General features: G+C 33.5%; 1 protein-coding gene across 1 annotated transcript; it reads left to right on the top strand.

The window, feature by feature from the left end:
• Positions 1–355: 355 nt before the first annotated feature.
• LOC132545692 (tRNA methyltransferase 10 homolog A-like) lies at positions 356–7,234 on the top strand. The gene is made up of 6 exons (XM_060209382.1): positions 356–721; positions 1,824–1,989; positions 2,329–2,472; positions 3,466–3,612; positions 4,687–4,792; positions 6,829–7,234. The coding sequence occupies exons 1-6, from the start codon at positions 492–494 to the stop codon at positions 7,146–7,148; spliced, it is 1,113 nt and encodes a 370-aa protein (XP_060065365.1). The 5' UTR covers positions 356–491; the 3' UTR covers positions 7,149–7,234.
• Positions 7,235–18,849: the final 11,615 nt, after the last annotated feature.

The following is an 18,849-nucleotide window of genomic DNA, read 5'->3' as shown; positions in this document are numbered from 1 at the left end:
TGAGGACATCGGGCTATCTAAAGTAACCAGAGACTTTATAATGAACCATGCTGGGCACTTGCGTGGGGATGTTGATAAGTATCAAGGTCGTCAAGTGGGCCATAAAGTAGCTAATAGTTAAAGAGATAATTAGACTTATCTTTAATAAATATATTATGTCTACAATGAAGTCTCTAGAGAAAAAGATTACCATTCGATCAGATCCCTAACACTGATCACTAGAACAAAGGAACACACCATATTACACATATCAACTTCACCATCTCAGCTTCAGTTTCTTAGCAGACGATTTTTCTTGTTGAAATCACGCGAGATCTCGCGTTAACCAATATGTCAGCGCCCAACAGGCTCTGAAACGTGAGCGTCAGCCAGTCAGTTGTAGTTTTGAAAGTATCGTAAGACTCATCATTAACAGACCTAAAGAAATCGAACCCGAAACAATACAAAATACACAACTGCAATTTTCGTTGTGTCAAGATACGGATTTGAATATGGAAGCGAACGAAGAAGGCGTCACTTCCATACGTGAATCTGTAAAAAGTGACACCGACAACTGTGAACACCATCCAGACAACGTTGGTAGTTCGGCTGCTGAGTCTCTAAGTAATACAGCAGATGAAAATGCAGAGGAAGAGCCAACAGACGTCCAAAAGCTAACGAAAAGGCAGTTGAGAAAACTTAAAAAACACGAAAAATGGTTGGAATATAAGCCCATTAAAAGGTACCTATATTGATCATTAATTGTGACAATATGTTTATAACAACGGTTAAGATATAATAGGGAACCTGACATGCCGTGGTTGTGTTGAAGTGAATACCTGAAGTGATTAGACGTTTGAACCTAATTAAGCTTTAAATCAATAGATTATTAAAGTTCATGTTTATGTAGTATTATAATAGTGTAAGAGGAAGGAGTAATACAATTACCTGGTACCCACTGAGGTTTGAACTAGTCGCCCATCAGTCTCTAGATGGGTTCACTACTGCTTCAATAAATGGAAATTTCCACTAGCCGAGGCTGGTAAGCTAGATGGCCTGAACTCACAACTTCAAAGTCTTAAACCCCAAAGATAACAACCCAGATTCAATAACTCAAAGGAAGCATCTTGCTCCTCTAAAGCTTCTACCATTTGGTGTGTTCAACAGCACCAAATCTGTAATAGGATTTAAGGAGTAATGAAGAGCGCCCCACCTTTGCTTTGTTTATCATATGACTTCAATCAATACCAGTACTTCACTTTTAGTTTAGCTACCTTTTTGGTTATAACAAATTTGATGATGCAGTAAAATTGGAAATTCTAACAATGAAGATGATGATGACATCAATGTTGGTGGTTGTGGTGGTGGTGTTCGATGAAATGAAATGAAATATGCATCTGTCACTCCTTTCATGAAAAACATTGGGATAGGACCTTTAAGATTTGTATGTGATAACAACTTTGGAAGACATGTGTCAAGTACCAGATACAGGTCACTGGAACCTATATTTTGTTATTTTACCTTCATAAAGCATATCTGGGGCATATCTGTCCAACCATTTCACACAAAAGAAATGAATTATGTTTTAATTGCTGCCAAATATGCAGAATACATGATGATTATCAATAATGAAAGTTGTTATAATAACAACTGATATAGATTATACTGGGTTGGTAAGGATAACCAATAGACAGATTTATATTGTATTTAAAAATGAAAGTATAGCAGGATGAGTTTAAGTAGCTGATAGAAAGCGAGAAAAAGTGGAAATGTGTGTACTTGTTTCCATTAAAATGATATCAAGTTTATTTGTTGGAATATAAGTGCATCAACTTTATTTATAGAGCTAAAGATAAAGAGAAGAAAAAGCAAAGACGCAGAGATGCGAAAGAAAGAGGAGAGGAACCAGCTCCTAGTCGTAAAAAGTTAAAGCTAAATACCATGGCCAAGTCTGATTGTCGTGTGTCTGTGGCTATCGACTGCTCCTTTGACAACTACATGTTGGAGAGGGTACGTTATTTTATAGAAACCAGTTTGTTGTGATTTAGAGGAAATATTAAAACAAAATAATAAAGTTATGAAATTCAGTCTGTGATACAAAAATATCATACATAAGATGATATATGTAAATAAGTATGTGTATATTGAGTCATTCTTTCCTGACTTTATGTTATGAGGTACTTCCCTGAAATTTTGAATGACAAGGGACAACACAACATATTTGTTTAACTTTTTTATAGTAAATTTATGTTAACATATAATTTGTCCAAAACTATGAGTGTGATGAATTTAAAATGTTTTTTTTATATAGATAATACATATCTATAATCATGATGTCAATGTTGATAGGATATTCTGAAATTGGGAAAACAGATCCGTTGGTGCTATTCTACCAACAGGAGGGCAGCCAATCCTGTTCAACTTCATGTTGTGGGTATTAATGGCCAGATCAAGACTCGACTTGATGGTGTTGGGGACTACAAAAATTGGGATGTAAGTACTGTAATACCAGTGTGATGAAACAAATCATGAAAATAATCTTAACAGTTAAAATATTTGCTTGTGAAAAACTAAGAACAAACCTATTTTGAAACTACAAATCAATGTTTACCAACTGAAGAAACATTGATAATTTCATCAATAAATGTAAACTAAGTATTTTAGCAAAAATTCTCAATTTATTTTTCATCATTTTCAAGTTACCTTGGACACAGTTTATACATCCAATGAAGTATTTGACAGGTTTTAATACATTATAGCATTTTGCATTTGTCCTATCATAATTGTTTCTTTCTCTCGATTTTCTACTGATCTCTATGTAGCTTGTTCAGTTGTTATGCTTTATTGTTATGGTCTTTTCCAATTGCAGTCTGGATCTAAAAAAGTTTAAAAGTCATTTTTTCTGGAATTTTAAACTTAGCTACTGATTTCTAAACTTTCTGTCTTTAAAATCTAAGGGTTTAGTTGTTCTGTCCTTAGCTGTATTTACATTTTTTAAAGAGTTAATTTTTTTTAAAGTCTGTCAGCTTGTCAATATTATCTATTTCTAATCTTGAGTTATATTATGTTATTGGTGCCCTACCAGTAAACTGTTTTGTCTGTCCATTAGAAAGTTTGGGCTAACTTCTTTTGATTAGAATCTTCAGGTTTAAGGCTTCTAATGACTCATCAGATGAAACACACTTTGAACTAACACCTGATTAGCAAACTCTCCATCTCTTATGAATACTCCTACCTGATCTTTTTAGTAGATCTGACTATCAATCCTTTCACTGCTGTTAGGTTTAGAAATCATTGCAACTTTCAAAATTGTTTAATTATGATTAATGATTGAGAAAATGATGATTTTAAAATTAAGATTTCTTTTCGGAAATCAAAGGTTAATTTTAATATCAGTGTTAGGCATTTAAAATAATGAATGAGAACAATTTAAAGTCTTTTTTGTCACTTCCAAGAGGATTTGAAGATCACTGTTTTGTTTTGCAGATTCATAGTTCAGAGAAAGGTTATGAGGAACTTTTTGAAAAAGACTCCATAGTGTATCTGTCTAGTGATTCTCCAAACATCCTTTCTGACCTTGAACCTGATAAAGTATACATTATTGGTGGACTGGTGGACCATAACCATCACAAGGTAAGTCTACATCATTGATAGACCTGTGGACCATAACCATCATGAGGTAAGTCTACATCATTGATAGACCTGCAGACCATAACCATCACAAGGTAAGTCTACCTCATTGATAGACCTGCAGACCATAACCATCACAAGGTAAGTCTACCTCATTGATAGACCTGCAGACCATAACCATCACAAGGTAAGTCTACATCACTGATAGACCTGTGGACCATAACCAACACAAGGTAAGTCTACATCATTGATAGACCTGTGGTCCAAAAACCAACACAAGGTAAGTCTACATCATTGATAGACCTGTGGGCCATTAACATCACAAGGTAAGTCTTACATCATTGATAGACCTGTGGACCATAACCATCACAAGGTAAGTCTACATCACTGATAGACCTGTGGACCATAACCAACACAAGGTAAGTCTACATCATTGATAGACCTGCAGACCATAACCATCATGAGGTAAGTCTACATCATTGATAGACCTGCAGACCATAACCATCACAAGGTAAGTCTACCTCATTGATAGACCTGCAGACCATAACCATCACAAGGTAAGTCTACATCATTGATAGACCTGTGGACCATAACCAACACAAGGTAAGTCTACATCATTGATAGACCTGTGGACCATAACCATCACAAGGTAAGTCTACATCATTGATAGACCTGTGGACCATAACCATCACAAGGTAAGTCTACATCATTGATAGACCTGTGGACCATAACCATCACAAGGTAAGTCTACATCATTGATAGACCTGTGGACCATAACCATCACAAGGTAAGTCTACATCATTGATAGACCTGTGGACTAAGATATAATTTATGATTATTGATAACTATGATATGCGTTAACTTTTAAAAGCCATTAATACAATATGTATATTTATCACTGTATTTCAGATATGGATATAAAGGCTTAAAGCCTGCGTTCATAAGGTCATTAAATTAGATTAAATTAAATTTAAAAAATAAATAAGTATTGAATAAAAAGTCATTATTTTGAATTTATTTCACTAGTACATGTATCAACATCTATATACAAATATCTATGATTCTATTTTTTGCCAGGGCCTTTGCTATCAGGTGGCAGTAGAAAAAGGCTTGGCACATGCACAGCTTCCAATATCAGAATACATACAGCTGAAGTCACGTAAAGTACTTACAATCAACCATGGTATGTCATCCTTCTCAGCCAACTATTATTAGGTTTCCAGAGAAGGGTTCATTCTTAAATATCATGTGAAGGGTCCCACTGGTCAGCAGCTGTAGCAATTCTGAAACTAATCAGAAAACAAATTTGGAGATGGATGGCCATCTTTTATTTTGAGAGTAGGTTTTCCTTGGTCCTATGTTGTTCATGTTTAATTTCTAGACTAATTCAGAGGGATAAAATAGCAACAGATAGGCATTTTAAATTTTGACTGTTAAAGCTCAGGATGTATTATTTTCTGGTTTCATTTGAAAGTTTCCTTTGGTCCTTTAATTACTAGACTAATTCAGAGGGAAAAATGGCAACAGATAGGCATTTTAAATTTTGACTGTTAAAGCACAGTATGTATTATTTTCTGGTTTCATTTGAAAGTTTCCTTTGGTACTTAGTTATTGTTTTCGAGATTGAAATAGAATTTTAAAAAATGGCTGACATTTGGCGATCTATTATTTTGATACTTCAATTTTGTTATCTTTTTCTTGAGAAGTTCTTAGTGGATTGTTCTCATGTTTGATGGAAATCATATTCCTACTTTTTGGTTGTAGGATTAAAGTTATTCTGTGATGTTTATGGTTGTAGGATCAAAGTAATTCTGAGATGTTTATGGTTGTAGGATAAAAGTTATCCTGTGATGTTTATGGTTGTAGGATCAAAGTTATCCTGTGATGTTTATGGTTGTAGGATCAAAGTGATTCTGAGATGTTTATGGTTGTAGGATTTGAGTGATTCTGAGATGTTTATGGTTGTAGGATCAAAGTGATCCTGTGATGTTTATGGTTGTAGGATTAAAGTTATCCTGTGATGTTTATGGTTGTAGGATTAAAGTGATTCTGAGATGTTTATGGTTGTAGGATCAAAGTGATTCTGAGATGTTTATGGTTGTAGGATCAAAGTGATCCTGAGATGTTTATGGTTGTAGGATCAAAGTTATCCTGTGATGTTTATGGTTATAGGATCAAAGTGATCCTGAGATGTTTATGGTTGTAGGATCAAAGTGATCCTGAGATGTTTATGGTTGTAGGATCAAAGTGATCCTGTGATGTTTATGGTTGTAGGATCAAAGTTATCCTGTGATGTTTATGGTTGTAGGATCAAAGTGATTCTGAGATGTTTATGGTTGTAGGATCAAAGTGATTCTGAGATGTTTATGGTTGTAGGATCAAAGTGATCCTGTGATGTTTATGGTTGTAGGATCAAAGTGATTCTGAGATGTTTATGGTTGTAGGATCAAAATTATCCTGTGATGTTTATGGTTGTAGGATTGAAGTAATTCTGAGATGTTTATGGTTGTAGGAATAAAGTTATCCTGTGATGTTTATGGTTGTAGGATCAAAGTAATTCTGAGATGTTTATGGTTGTAGGATCAAAATTATCCTGTGATGTTTATGGTTGTAGGATCAAAGTTATCCTGTGATGTTTATGGTTGTAGGATCAAAGTTATCCTGTGATGTTTATGGTTGTAGGATCAAAGTTATCCTGTGATTTTTATGGTTGTAGGATCAAAGTGATCCTGTGATGTTTATGGTTGTAGGATCAAAGTGATCCTGAGATGTTTATGGTTGTAGGATTAAAGTTATCCTGTGATGTTTATGGTTGTAGGCTCAAAGTGATCCTGTGATGTTTATGGTTGTAGGATTAAAGTAATTCTGAGATGTTTATGGTTGTAGGATCAAAATTATCCTGTGATGTTTATGGTTGTAGGATCAAAGTTATCCTGTGATGTTTATGGTTGTAGGATTAAAGTGATTCTGAGATGTTTATGGTTGTAAGATTAAAGTAAATTTGAGATGTTTATGGTTGTAGGATTAAAGTAATTCTGAGATGTTTATTTTTTATTGTTTAAGGAAAAAGATTGAGAAATCCTTCACCATTTGATCTTTTGCAATCATTAAGATTTTATTTTCTGATTATTTTGAAAATCAGTCTTAAATTAGAAAATAAATTTTGAATATCTAAATGACAGTATTGAAATAAAGTCTCAAGTTTTTCTGCTTTTTCAGTATTTGAAATTCTACTGAGTTACACAGAAACGAAAGACTGGCAAAAAGCATTCTACACAGTATTACCTCAAAGGAAGGGAGTTGAACTGAAGGATTTAAGTGATCGTGAACACAAGGAATCACTTGATAAGCACTCAAATGAGGAGGAGGGGGAGGTGTCAGATGAAGATCTTTCTAGTGACAACCAGGTGACTACTAACTGTGATAATACAGATTCAGAAAGTCTAATCGAGCCCACCGAAGGTCAAAACTGCATAGAAAAGGACAGTGATAATAAAGTTGTGTGTGACTCTGACAAAACAGAACAACAAGTAACTTGAACAAATCTCATAATGGAGAAGCAAAATTATACCACAACGATTGTGATTAAGATTTATTGAATAAAGAAAGATAACTATTTACCTGACGAAGCTGTGTTGTAAAATTAATTACTGTATATGTTGATAAAAAACCTGTCAAACAAAAACATTCCAGAGGATTAAAAAACACCTACATTATAAGTTGGGGCAGTGTAACAAACTTTCACCAAGTACACTCTCAAAAAATATAATTTATGATATAATACAGAAAAAGATTTATATGTATGTCATACTCTGAAATTCAGTTTATTCATTTCTTTCTGAAACAAAATGGAAACTGATAGTAATGGTTAACAATCTCCACGTATCACTACTAAACAATATCAAAATTATTCTCATGCAAATGAAGCTACATTATGCTATACGTTAAAGCTTACTTTCATGACAAATTATTTTGAACATTCTGTTGTATAAGGTAATTCATAAAGTTTTTCCAATAATACAGGCTGTAATATTAATATTGCAATGGGTGATTTGTAAATTTAAAGAAATAACAAATTTATGCAATGTTGGTTTATTGAAAAAGACGCAATTAAGCTAATTAAAAGACACGTTTATTTTGATGTTTACAAAACAGCACCCCTGAAGAATTACATACTATATTTAATCTAATTTGAGCGCCCTGTGATAAAACTCTCACCTTTTTGTCTCACCATCTATCTTTATAACATATTTTACATGAAAATTTCCCCTGTACTAAAGCACATTTCCTTCTTTCCTGCTAGGTGTGTAATGTATGATGACATTGTTGACAGGTATGTGATATATGATGATATTTAAGAGATATATGTGATGTATGACTTCATAGAAAGGTGTGTGATGCATGACTTCAAAGATAGGTGTACGATATATGACTTCAAAGATAGGTGTGTGATGTATGACTTCATAGACAGGTGTGTGATTTATTGCAATATTGTAGACAGGTGTGTGATGTATGACTTCATAGACAGGTGTGTGATGTATGACTTCATAGACATGTGTGTGATGTATGACTTCATAGACAGGTGTGTGATATATGATTTCATAGACAGGTGTGTGATGTATGACTTCATAGACAGGTGTGTAATATATTGCAATAGTGTAGACAGGTGTGTGATGTATGACTTCATAGACAGGTGTGTGATGTATGACTTCATAGACAGGTGTGTGATGTATGACTTCGTAGACAGGTGTGTGATGTATGACTTCATAGACAGGTGTGTGATGTATGACTTCATAGACAGGTGTGTGATGTATGACTTCATATAAAGGTGTGTGATATATTGCAATATTGTAGACAGGTGTGTGATATATGACTTCATAGACAGGTGTTTGATGTATGACTTCATAGACAGGTGTGTGATATATGACTTCATAGACAGGTGTGTGATGTATGACTTCATATAAAGGTGTGTGATATATTGCAATATTGTAGACAGGTGTGTGATGTATGACTTCATAGACAGGTGTGTGATGTACGACTTCATACACAGGTGTGTGATGTATTTCAATATTGTAGACAGGTGTGTGATATATGACTTCATAGACAGGTGTGTGATGTATGACTTCATAGACAGGTGTGTGATATATTGCAATATACTAGACAGGTGGGTGATGTATGACTTCATAGACAGGTGTGTGATATATTGCAATATACTAGACAGGTGTGTGATGTATGACTTCATAGACAGGTTTGTGATGTATTGCAATATTGTAGACAGGTGTGTGATGTATTGCAATATTGTAGACAGGTGTGTGATGTATTGCAATATTGTAGACAGGTGTGTGATGTATTGTAATATTGTAGACAGGTGTGTGATGTATTGCAATATTGTAGACAGGTGTGTGATGTATGACTTCATAGACAGGTGTGTGATGTATTGCAATATTGTAGACAGGTGTGTGATATATGACTTCATAGACAGGTGTGTGATGTATGACTTCATATAAAGGTGTGTGATATATTGCAATATTGTAGACAGGTGTGTGATGTATGACTTCATATAAAGGTGTGTGATGTATTGCAATATTGTAGACAGGTGTGTGATGTATGACTTCATGGACAGGTGTGTGATGTATTTCAATATTGTAGACAGGTGTGTGATGTATTGCAATATTGTAGACAGGTGTGTGATGTATTGCAATATTGTAGACAGGTGTGTGATGTATGACTTCATAGACAGGTGTGTCATGTATTGCAATATTATAGACAGGTGTGTTAGGTATTGCAATATTGTAGACAGGTGTGTGATGTATTGCAATAGTGTAGACAGGTGTGTGATGTATGACTTCATAGACAGGTGTGTGATGTATTTCAATATTGTAGACAGGTGTGTGATGTATTGCAATATTGTAGACAGGTGTGTGATGTATGGCCATACTTATAGGCAGGTGTGAAATGTATTGCAATAATATACACATAAATGTGATATATTACATGGTTATAGATGTGTGGGGTGTATGATGATATTATAGATAGGTTTGGGATATAGGATGACATATAGACAGTTGTGTGATGTATTGTGACACTAAAGACAGTATGTGATGTATTGTGACACTATAGACACTATGTGATGTATGGTGACATTATAGACAATATGTGATGTATGGTGACAATATAGACAGTATGTGGTGTATGGTGACATTATAGACAATATGTGATGTATGGTGACATTACAGACAGTATGTGATGTATGGTGACATTATAGACAATATGTGATGTATGTTGACATTATAGACAGTTGTGTGATGTATTGTGACACTATAGACAGTATGTGATGTATGGTGACATTATAGACAGTATGTGATGTATGGTGACATTATAGAGAGTATGTGATGTATGGTGACATTATAGACAATATGTGATGTATGGTTACATTACAGACAGATGCTTTATGTATGGTGATATTATGGACAGGTGTGTGATTTATGACTGCTATGGACGTGTGGGGTGTAGGGTGACAACATAGACAGGTATGTTATGTATGGTGACATTTCAGACAGGTGTGTGATGTATTGTGACATTATGGGCAGGTATGTGATGTATGGTGACATTATATGGTGACATTATAAACAGGTGTGTATGATGACTTAATGATGAGGGAATTGTGATGGAATGTTATATCATGGACATGTGTGTGACATCTGGTGACATAATAGACACATGTGTGATGTATTTCAATACAAGTGTGTGATGTTTGTTTACATTATGGAAAATGTGTATGCTGACATTTTATACACATATGTGGTGTATACTGACATGTAAAAGACAAATTTTGTGGTTTAAACGATATTAACATAGACCTATGTGTGTTGTATACTGACATATTGCACAGATATGCTTCTGGCATTTACTTGATTTTGACAATGGATTTGTGATTACTGATGTAATTTTCATCTGTAATGCATAATTTCTTATCTTATTTTTTCATATTAAAAGTATAGTTCTACCATTATTGTATTATTTTCTTTTTTGAGCGAAAGAAAAAAGCAGACTGCAGATAATGTAAAATTTATTTTGTATCCGCAAATTTCCACTCTGGTTTTAATTTTAGTAGTGATTGTCATAAAGTGAGTAAAACGTCATCAAAGATTGCGTATTTTACTGATGCGGACGATAAGGCCTTGATTGCTTTAAGCAAATGCAGGAGTAACTTCGGACCTGAGAGTGGTCGACTGTTTTTCCCGACCACTGCGGAAACTCGGCTTTAGCAGGTAGGTCTTACTGCAGTAATACATACCAAGTAGTAAAATGAAACTGGAGTTGGTCGAGGGTAACCAAGTGGCACGGCGGGGAATATGTCGACGTCTAGCAGTACTGATGCAAATGTGTAGGCCTATTGTCTATCCAACTCTTAAATATTTCTGCAGCTCCCAACACCAGAAACTTACTACGATGTTATTTCGAATGCAATGCATTTCCGATTAATCTTGAAAAAGTTAGCGAAAACAGGCCATGGGCCATAAGTCTTACAGCTTAGACCTAATGGTAAGGATTGTATTAAAATGGGTTACGTCAAATTTCTCAAATTTAGCTCAACGTCTGGTGCTGATTTTATGAAAGGTTTGATGACAGAAAGTGGGTTTAAAAAAAATGGAAAAAATGTTCCTGCACTTAACCGTTACAGACGTCAGAACAGCATGTGTAATCCGAAAGATGCATTTTTAATTTTTAACAAATTTTTCGTGCGTAATAGATAATTTTTTTTTATTTCGAGGAGATCTTCGTTTTCAGTAAAAGTCTTTTTCATTAAAATGCAATAAAATGGTGCTAGGATAACATATAAAAAATAAACTCAAAATGCAAGTTTTAAATTTGATCTGACATACGCAAATCTCTATTGTAGAGGCCAGTAACAGAGTGTAAATTTTGAAAAATTGCTTAAATCATATAAAGAGGCATTTAAGAAACCCGGTTGGATAAAAATCTGAGATGTGGACTTGCTGAATGTCTATAGGGTCAAAGACTTTGAGGAGGCAATCGGGTGAAAGTAAAAAATACAAATCACCTTATGTAGTTACTTATTAATCTTGACCTTTAGGAATTACTATTGATTGCTGCCTTGAGAGGGAGTGGTGGAGGCTAGTTCAGATGCCACCTCCTATTAAAGATTTGGTACATGTAATTATCTTCACTAGTACAAACAGTATTATAAAAAAAAGATTCTGCCTGCCTGGGCTCAAGTCTTTTTTTCCATCTAAATATACTCCATGCCAGCAGGCTAAACAGAACTTTACACATGCTGAAACAAATGAAATGACTTGTACACTCAACTTTTACACTACTAATTCCCTCTTCGAAAAGTTATAAGTGTGGTGGGTTGAAATCAGTATGTGGAGCATACAATGCTCCATCAAACCATGCACATTGTTTTATTTGCCAACCTTTGCTTTTCAAAGGAAGGAGATTCATAATTCTGGTCCCCAATTTTAGGTATAGATTATCAGTTTTTACCAGAGTTTCCATTCCTTAGTCACTATAAAGAAAATACAAAATTGGTGCTTTTAGGGTACCATATCACACTCTGGGAGAGATGGATAGATTGTCAGGAATGGTAATCTTCCTTAATTGTTCATAATATCTTTTAAAATCCTATCAGTCTAACAGAAAAAGCAGTTTATATTTTACCACGGAGTACAAGTATGTGTATGTTAAATTCACTACTGTGAGACTCAATAATTTGAATGCTTAAAATCTCCATTCTTAAAAACTGTGCGAGACATTAATGATGATTTGTCACCCTTGAAGCCTATTAATTATCATTGTTTTGTTTCAGGTGAACCATGTCTTCACTTCGGCCCTGTTTGGAATTCTGCTGTTCTCCTAACACTGTGTCCAGGTTCATACGAATTTTTCCTAGGGCAGCTTTATTCTTCTTGGTTCTTCATGTCACAATCATCATCTACTCATGTAAGGACAGAATTTTTTCCCCAATTTTTTTTTAGTTTCACAAGCAAAACTAACCAAACGAAATTGATAGACACACATTGTAGACACCAAACTGACAAAATAACTGGAAATAATAGAGATAAATGATACCCATACAAAATAGAAGCAAGACAAGCAAAATCACCTGAAACAGTTAATAGGTATACATTTTAGACATTAGGTAGGTAAAATCAGCAAAGACAATTGGTACATATCTGCAAATGTCTTTAGCTGCCAAATAAAGTAAGTTTTTGTACATTGGCTTGTCTGTAAATGTGATTTGGAGGGTTTTTCTGTTCCAGCCATGAGCACTTCCAAGAAAGAGGAGCCTGCCCTTCAGAGCAATAATTACATTCCTAAAGATCCTCAGCATCGTCGTGAGTTTGCAAGGCTGGAGGCGACACACAGGAATATGTCTCTACACAGAAATACAACAAAACAAAGTAAGAATATGTTGAACTATTGAGGTTTCACGTAATGGATGTAGAGAAGATAACATCATTGACTTAATACAGTAATTCTTGTAAAATTTGAGTAGAGTGGCAGTGACCATCTCTGTTGGCTGTTAAAATGATAATTCAGCAGTCAAGCATTGACAAACATCAAAAAATCCTTTTATTACTACATCACAAAATATCTTTCCCAAAAAGATATAGGTTAATTGCTTCTTTTTATAAACAATTGATACTGATACACTGATACGATCCAAAGTTTAAGTAGCCTACCTGTACGGCTTGAGGAATTCATTGATTACTATTTCTTATAAATGCTGAAGGGATCATGTGATTTCTTTTTCTTAGAAATGCTGAAAGGGTCTTGTGATTACTATTTCTTATAAATGCTGGAAGGATCATTAAATGCTATAGGGATCATATGATTACTATTTTTTAGAAATGCTGAAAGGGTCTTGTGATTACTATTTCTTATAAATGCTGGAAGGATCATGGAATGCAGAAGGGATTATTTTTTCACATTAGAAAGATGTTTAACATCTGTACTAATTTTAATTGTACAGGTCATGTTTTAAGCATGATCTGATTGCAGCAGCCATTTTCTTTTTGATACTGAGTTTGATTGCTTTTTTGGAGGGAACTCTTCTTAAACTCCATTACAAGATATTTGAGGTTGGATCTCTTATTCAAATTGTCTCCCACTGGCCATTGTTTATTTTGATGTTTTAAGTTTGTGACTGTACTCCTTTAAACACTAGGGTCAAATTCATTAGGGATGAAATGGTTAGATACCATTGAACTTATCAAATATTCCTGTGTAAGATTAATTTTCTCATGTGATAGACCCATAAAAAATATTACTTGTGGGCAGCTTTTTTGGCAATATTATGTTATGCACAATTTACATTTGTATTATGTGTAAAATGTAGATAAAGTTATCTTACTTTTTTTTATCAAAATCATTTCTGTGACAAAGTTATTCACCTAGAATAAAACTTTTGATTGGCAGCAAATTTTAAGATGAAACTTTTACCATCTTTGTACTATGGAAGTTGACATCATTTAACCAGGTTTACAAGATGTAACTGGGAATTGTGATAAACAAAGAGTATATATGTACTTACATTATGTTTCAATGCATTTTTCAGAATTACATAAAGACTTAGCAAAAGTCAAAGAACGAAACTCAGTGCTTGGTGTGAAGCTACCGTGATACGAAAGTAAAAGAATGAAACTCAGTGCTTAGTGTGAAGCTACCGTGGTACGAGACTCTTCACAGTTTGTTGTGACACAAGACACCAAAGGCTGTGAGGCAGGTTATTGTTGTGCCATATTTGTGATTTACAACTGTTTTGATTTCTGTTATAAGTGTGATTTTAATGATGTAGAAATTTTTTAGACATTGATTGATAAAGTCTGTTACCAGTAACTGAGTGAAATAGGGGTATCTCAATCGAGGGCTAAGATCCTGTAACATAATTACACCCAAGGCATTAGCCGAGGTTAGAATGTTACAGGGTCTTAGTACGAGACTAAGATATCCTGATCTCGCTCAATAACAGGTAATATATTTATTTTTCTTGTACCTACTACTCTGAAAAATTATTCAATATTTCATCAGAGTTTTTGTGTATGGCGTGGGAGCCTCAAACTACCTACACAGTCTCTTCACTTTTAAACAACATTTGGATAGTGCACAAAAACACACAGATAATATAAAACAGATAGTAAATTTGAACTGATTTCTATATAAATACATTCCTACATGCAGATGAATACAATGATGCGTAAAAAAATCCACAAAAATGCATGTAAGGGTACTAGACCTATTTGGTGAGATAGAAAAATCCATGATGGGATATAAGGTATGATGTCCCTGTCTGAGGTGCAAGAATAATGTGTATGTGATTTGGAGTTCTTTCTTACTTAGCACTGTAAACTATTGAATTTTTATTATACAAGAGGGATTTATTTGTTGCTCAAATTTTTTTGCTTCATTAACTTATTATCATGGCAGTGACAATGACTTTCTGTACTTAAAACACATAAATTATGATTGTATTTCATAATTCAGTTTTGTATATATTTTTGGATTGTATTAGTGAAGAAATTTTACCAGGATAAGGCTTCCTTTAATGTGCCATTTTCAACAGTTTTTACACATCTACCTTAAGAATTTGCATTTGTTCAAAATGTGTAAAATCTAATAGTAATGTATATTTAGAGCTGTATATTTTAGCTTTTACATGGTTATCAATGTATTGATATGCAATGATTTTCACACTATTATGTAAGGCATGTGAGTTATTCGATGACTTAAAAATATTACTGGACACGTCGAAATCGCTTTACAAAGGCTTAAGTTTTTAATTCCTTTCAAATGGGTGGAACTTAGACATTGGTTTTGTTATTCATATCATTGTGTGCATTCATTTAATGTTTGAATTGCTGTATTAGAACAAAAACACAAAACTTTGTAAAATGTCCATCAGGTATTGAAATTGATATGAATGTCTTTTAAAAATGTTCTTTTAAGATTAAATTTGCTAAAATGTTTAATTAATTAAATGTAAAAAAATTACAGTTGAAGAGTAATTAGAATTAGGAAGTAATTGTCAGTAAATCAATAGAATACATTGCATGTGTAAATTTTCCACAGAATTACCTTGTACATCAATGCCTTCCTTTGTCTGCGACACAAATTATGATTAGCAGAGGGAGTCTGCTCACTTCATTTCTTATTTCTGTCCCAAGGACACTTTTACAGCATTGCCTGCATACAGTACATTTTCCACAGAATTTCCAGGTACATAGATGGAAAATTTGATATTTCAAAAAGGGATGTCCTAATTTATGTTTATTCATAATGATCCAGACATAACTATAAAATCCATGCCTTCTATTGTCCGTGATACAAAATATGATCAACTGAGGGAGTCTCCTTGCTTCATTCTCTATTTCTGACCTAAGGACACTTTAACAGCATTGCCTGTGTAAATTTTACTCAGAATTACCTGGTGCATAGATAGAAAATTTGATATTTCAAAAAGAGACGTCCAATTTTTACTTTTTTTCTTTCATAATGATCCAGACATAACTATAAAATCCATGCCTTCTATAGTCTGCGACACAAAATATGACCAGCTGAGGGAGTCTTCTTGCTTCATTTGTGATTTCTGTCCCAAAGTCACTTTTACAGCATTTAAAGAAATATATTTTGTGTGTTGTTTTTACATTTTAAACTTTCATTATTTTCCCTGGTTTTTTTTTTTTTTATTAAGATGTAGCATATAGCGTATATAGACAGTGTGTTGTGAATATTATGTCATTTTTTTGTTACATTTCATGCCAGAATTTTATGACTGGTAAATTAATCCCAAACCTTTTTAAAAATGTCCATGTTATAAGCTATACATATTAATCAGTTTATTGTGAAGATTCATAAAGAAGTGTAAGTTTATACCAAAGTCAGTTATATAAATATTATCAATATCCTATATGTATACATGTATTTTTGCTGATGATGATGCTGTTGTGAAATGCTGTACTTGCATAGTATCTTACATTCTTTCATGTTCAAGTGTGTGGAAAAGTACATATTGAACATTGCTCCATATTGATTTAAATTATTGAACCGGGGTCATGTTCATGGGACCTTTTAAATTTTGACTGCAACCAGAATTTAAATAAAAATCACAAAATCAAACATATATAGGTAAATTGAGAACTTGTTTAGATATCGTTATAAAGAGATGTGATGGACACAGATTTGTAATATCAAATATCCAGACTTGTTTCTGAATCCCACCTTCTTTGTACTTAAAGTGTACCCTGAGTGTTTTGCTATATTAAGCTAAAAAATACTTTATTTTATACAATAAAAGATGAAGTAAGTGTAAACATTATAGTAGATTTCATTTCGGAGATATTGTGATTTATCTGAAATGCTTACCTTTGTCTCAACTGTGAGTGCCTCAATATGGGTAGCTCACATTTATGTCACAAGTTCAACGCTGTCAAAACAGTCGTTTAGAAATACCAGGAAGTTTTCCATTGTTTGTTCAATATGTGAGCTTTTTAGCTACTGCATAAAGAAATTTGCTTTTTTACAATTTCAATTATGATTTTTTTCTTTTTGAGTAGACAAACGATGTCTTGTAGGTGGGTGTCTAAATACACATGTGGATGCTATCTAGATTAATTAATCTGTGTTTTCATAAATCATGAATCTAGGGACTCAATATTATGCATTTGTATTATCCAATTGATCTCCAGAAATTATGATCAATCCTTAATTTATTCAACACAAACCAACAACTGATTAAGAATGCTTTCAAATTGACGAAAGCGTACCTGCCGCCCATTTCTCCACAAATGCAGATATACTATAGGAACAAATACTCCAGTGCAAAAAGCTAAACTCATAATGAGTGACAATATGTGTATTTTAATTTATTTTCAATCATAAAAAGCTGGAAACAGTGTGAATAAGTTTGAAATATTTGTGACAGAAATTTTCTTGAATAGTTGTATGGGTAGGAGATCATTTTGTTATTTTTACGCTTTACTCAATCCAGCAATTTTAAGAAGTTAACATGTGTTAATGTACTTACAAAATTCAGGAATTTTGCAGAGGGAAGACTGCTCATTCAAGTCTTATAAAGACAAGTAATGCATCAATGAACCAACTGATCAGACTTCCGCATTTTATTCATTGATATTTTTCTTCAAATTGGTCCTTATATATTTCCTTATCATGACTGGGGATATTGTAGTAAAATGGAAACTTGAAAGAAGCATAACAACCCACAAACTGACTGCAAGTCCAGGTTACTCACCTACTGACATCACTTTGGTCCGATACTTTGACACCGGGTTTAAAAGCGTACATTGGACCATGTGTTTTGTGTTATTTACCTATACATATGTTTCACACCTAAGTACACTAAAGAGTGGACCAAGATGATTTAATTAAACTCAGATGCTGAACCATTATTGGTGTATATTGTATGTATATTAAGAAAAAATGGAACCTCGTGATTCATTTATATTTTTGTGAAAACTATAGTTACCGAAATAATTCATCTAAGTCCTTAATAAATTTAGCATCTCATACATAAGGGCTGTAAATTAATTGATGCAGTTTGCAACATTTTTGTTTTTGAATCATAACCAATAATACGGTATTCATTTCTGTTTTCACTCAGGGTACACTTTAAGTTTGTTGGATATGTAACATACAACTTGAAATGAATTATGAAGTTTATATTTAAGAAATTTGTGATGAACAAGATGTCATTCATTAGAAACATGTTATTTCAAGATTTTGTGCCAAACATATTTTCTGAATTGAGCCCAGTGATGATATAGCCACTGTTTGCCTTCCAAGTTATCATAGAAAATATTACCTTGCATATATATTTTGTGGAATGCTTTAAGTCTGATAAATGAAAAGCTTTGCATTTGCAACCAAAGACACTTTGTTTCTTATTTCTGTTTAACTTTTTAAGTTTAGCTAACAGGAAGGTACAATATCACACATGATGAAGACATGGTTTCAATGTACAAATACTACACTAAAATATTTGCTTAAAGCTTTGAAATTGTCCTAATTTTCAAGCTCAGAAGCCTGAACTTCCTTTCTATTATTTTTTTTTTCCTTTGAAAATTTGGCATGGGTCCAATAACAGGTTAAATCAAATTTTGATGCTCTACGTTTTGATAAAACTAGTCCGATTTATTAACTTCCTGTTAGTCAATCATTACGATTTAGGCGGAGACAGGGGACAATATCTATTAAATG

Source organism: Ylistrum balloti, unplaced genomic scaffold, assembly GCF_031769215.1.
Source record: "Ylistrum balloti isolate Yb309-2 unplaced genomic scaffold, AGI_CSIRO_Ybal_v1 Utg369852, whole genome shotgun sequence".
In the NCBI taxonomy this organism is placed as follows: domain Eukaryota; kingdom Metazoa; phylum Mollusca; class Bivalvia; order Pectinida; family Pectinidae; genus Ylistrum; species Ylistrum balloti.
This window is presented reverse-complemented; position numbering and strand designations above follow the sequence as displayed.

Coding starts and splice junctions, on each gene's coding strand:
- LOC132545692 (XM_060209382.1), top strand. CDS start 492: ATGGAAGCGAACGAAGAAGGCGTCACTTCCATACGTGAATCTGTAAAA. Junction 1,990..2,328: donor ACAACTACATGTTGGAGAGG/GTACGTTATTTT, acceptor CAATGTTGATAG/GATATTCTGAAATTGGGAAA. Junction 4,793..6,828: donor AGTACTTACAATCAACCATG/GTATGTCATCCT, acceptor CTGCTTTTTCAG/TATTTGAAATTCTACTGAGT.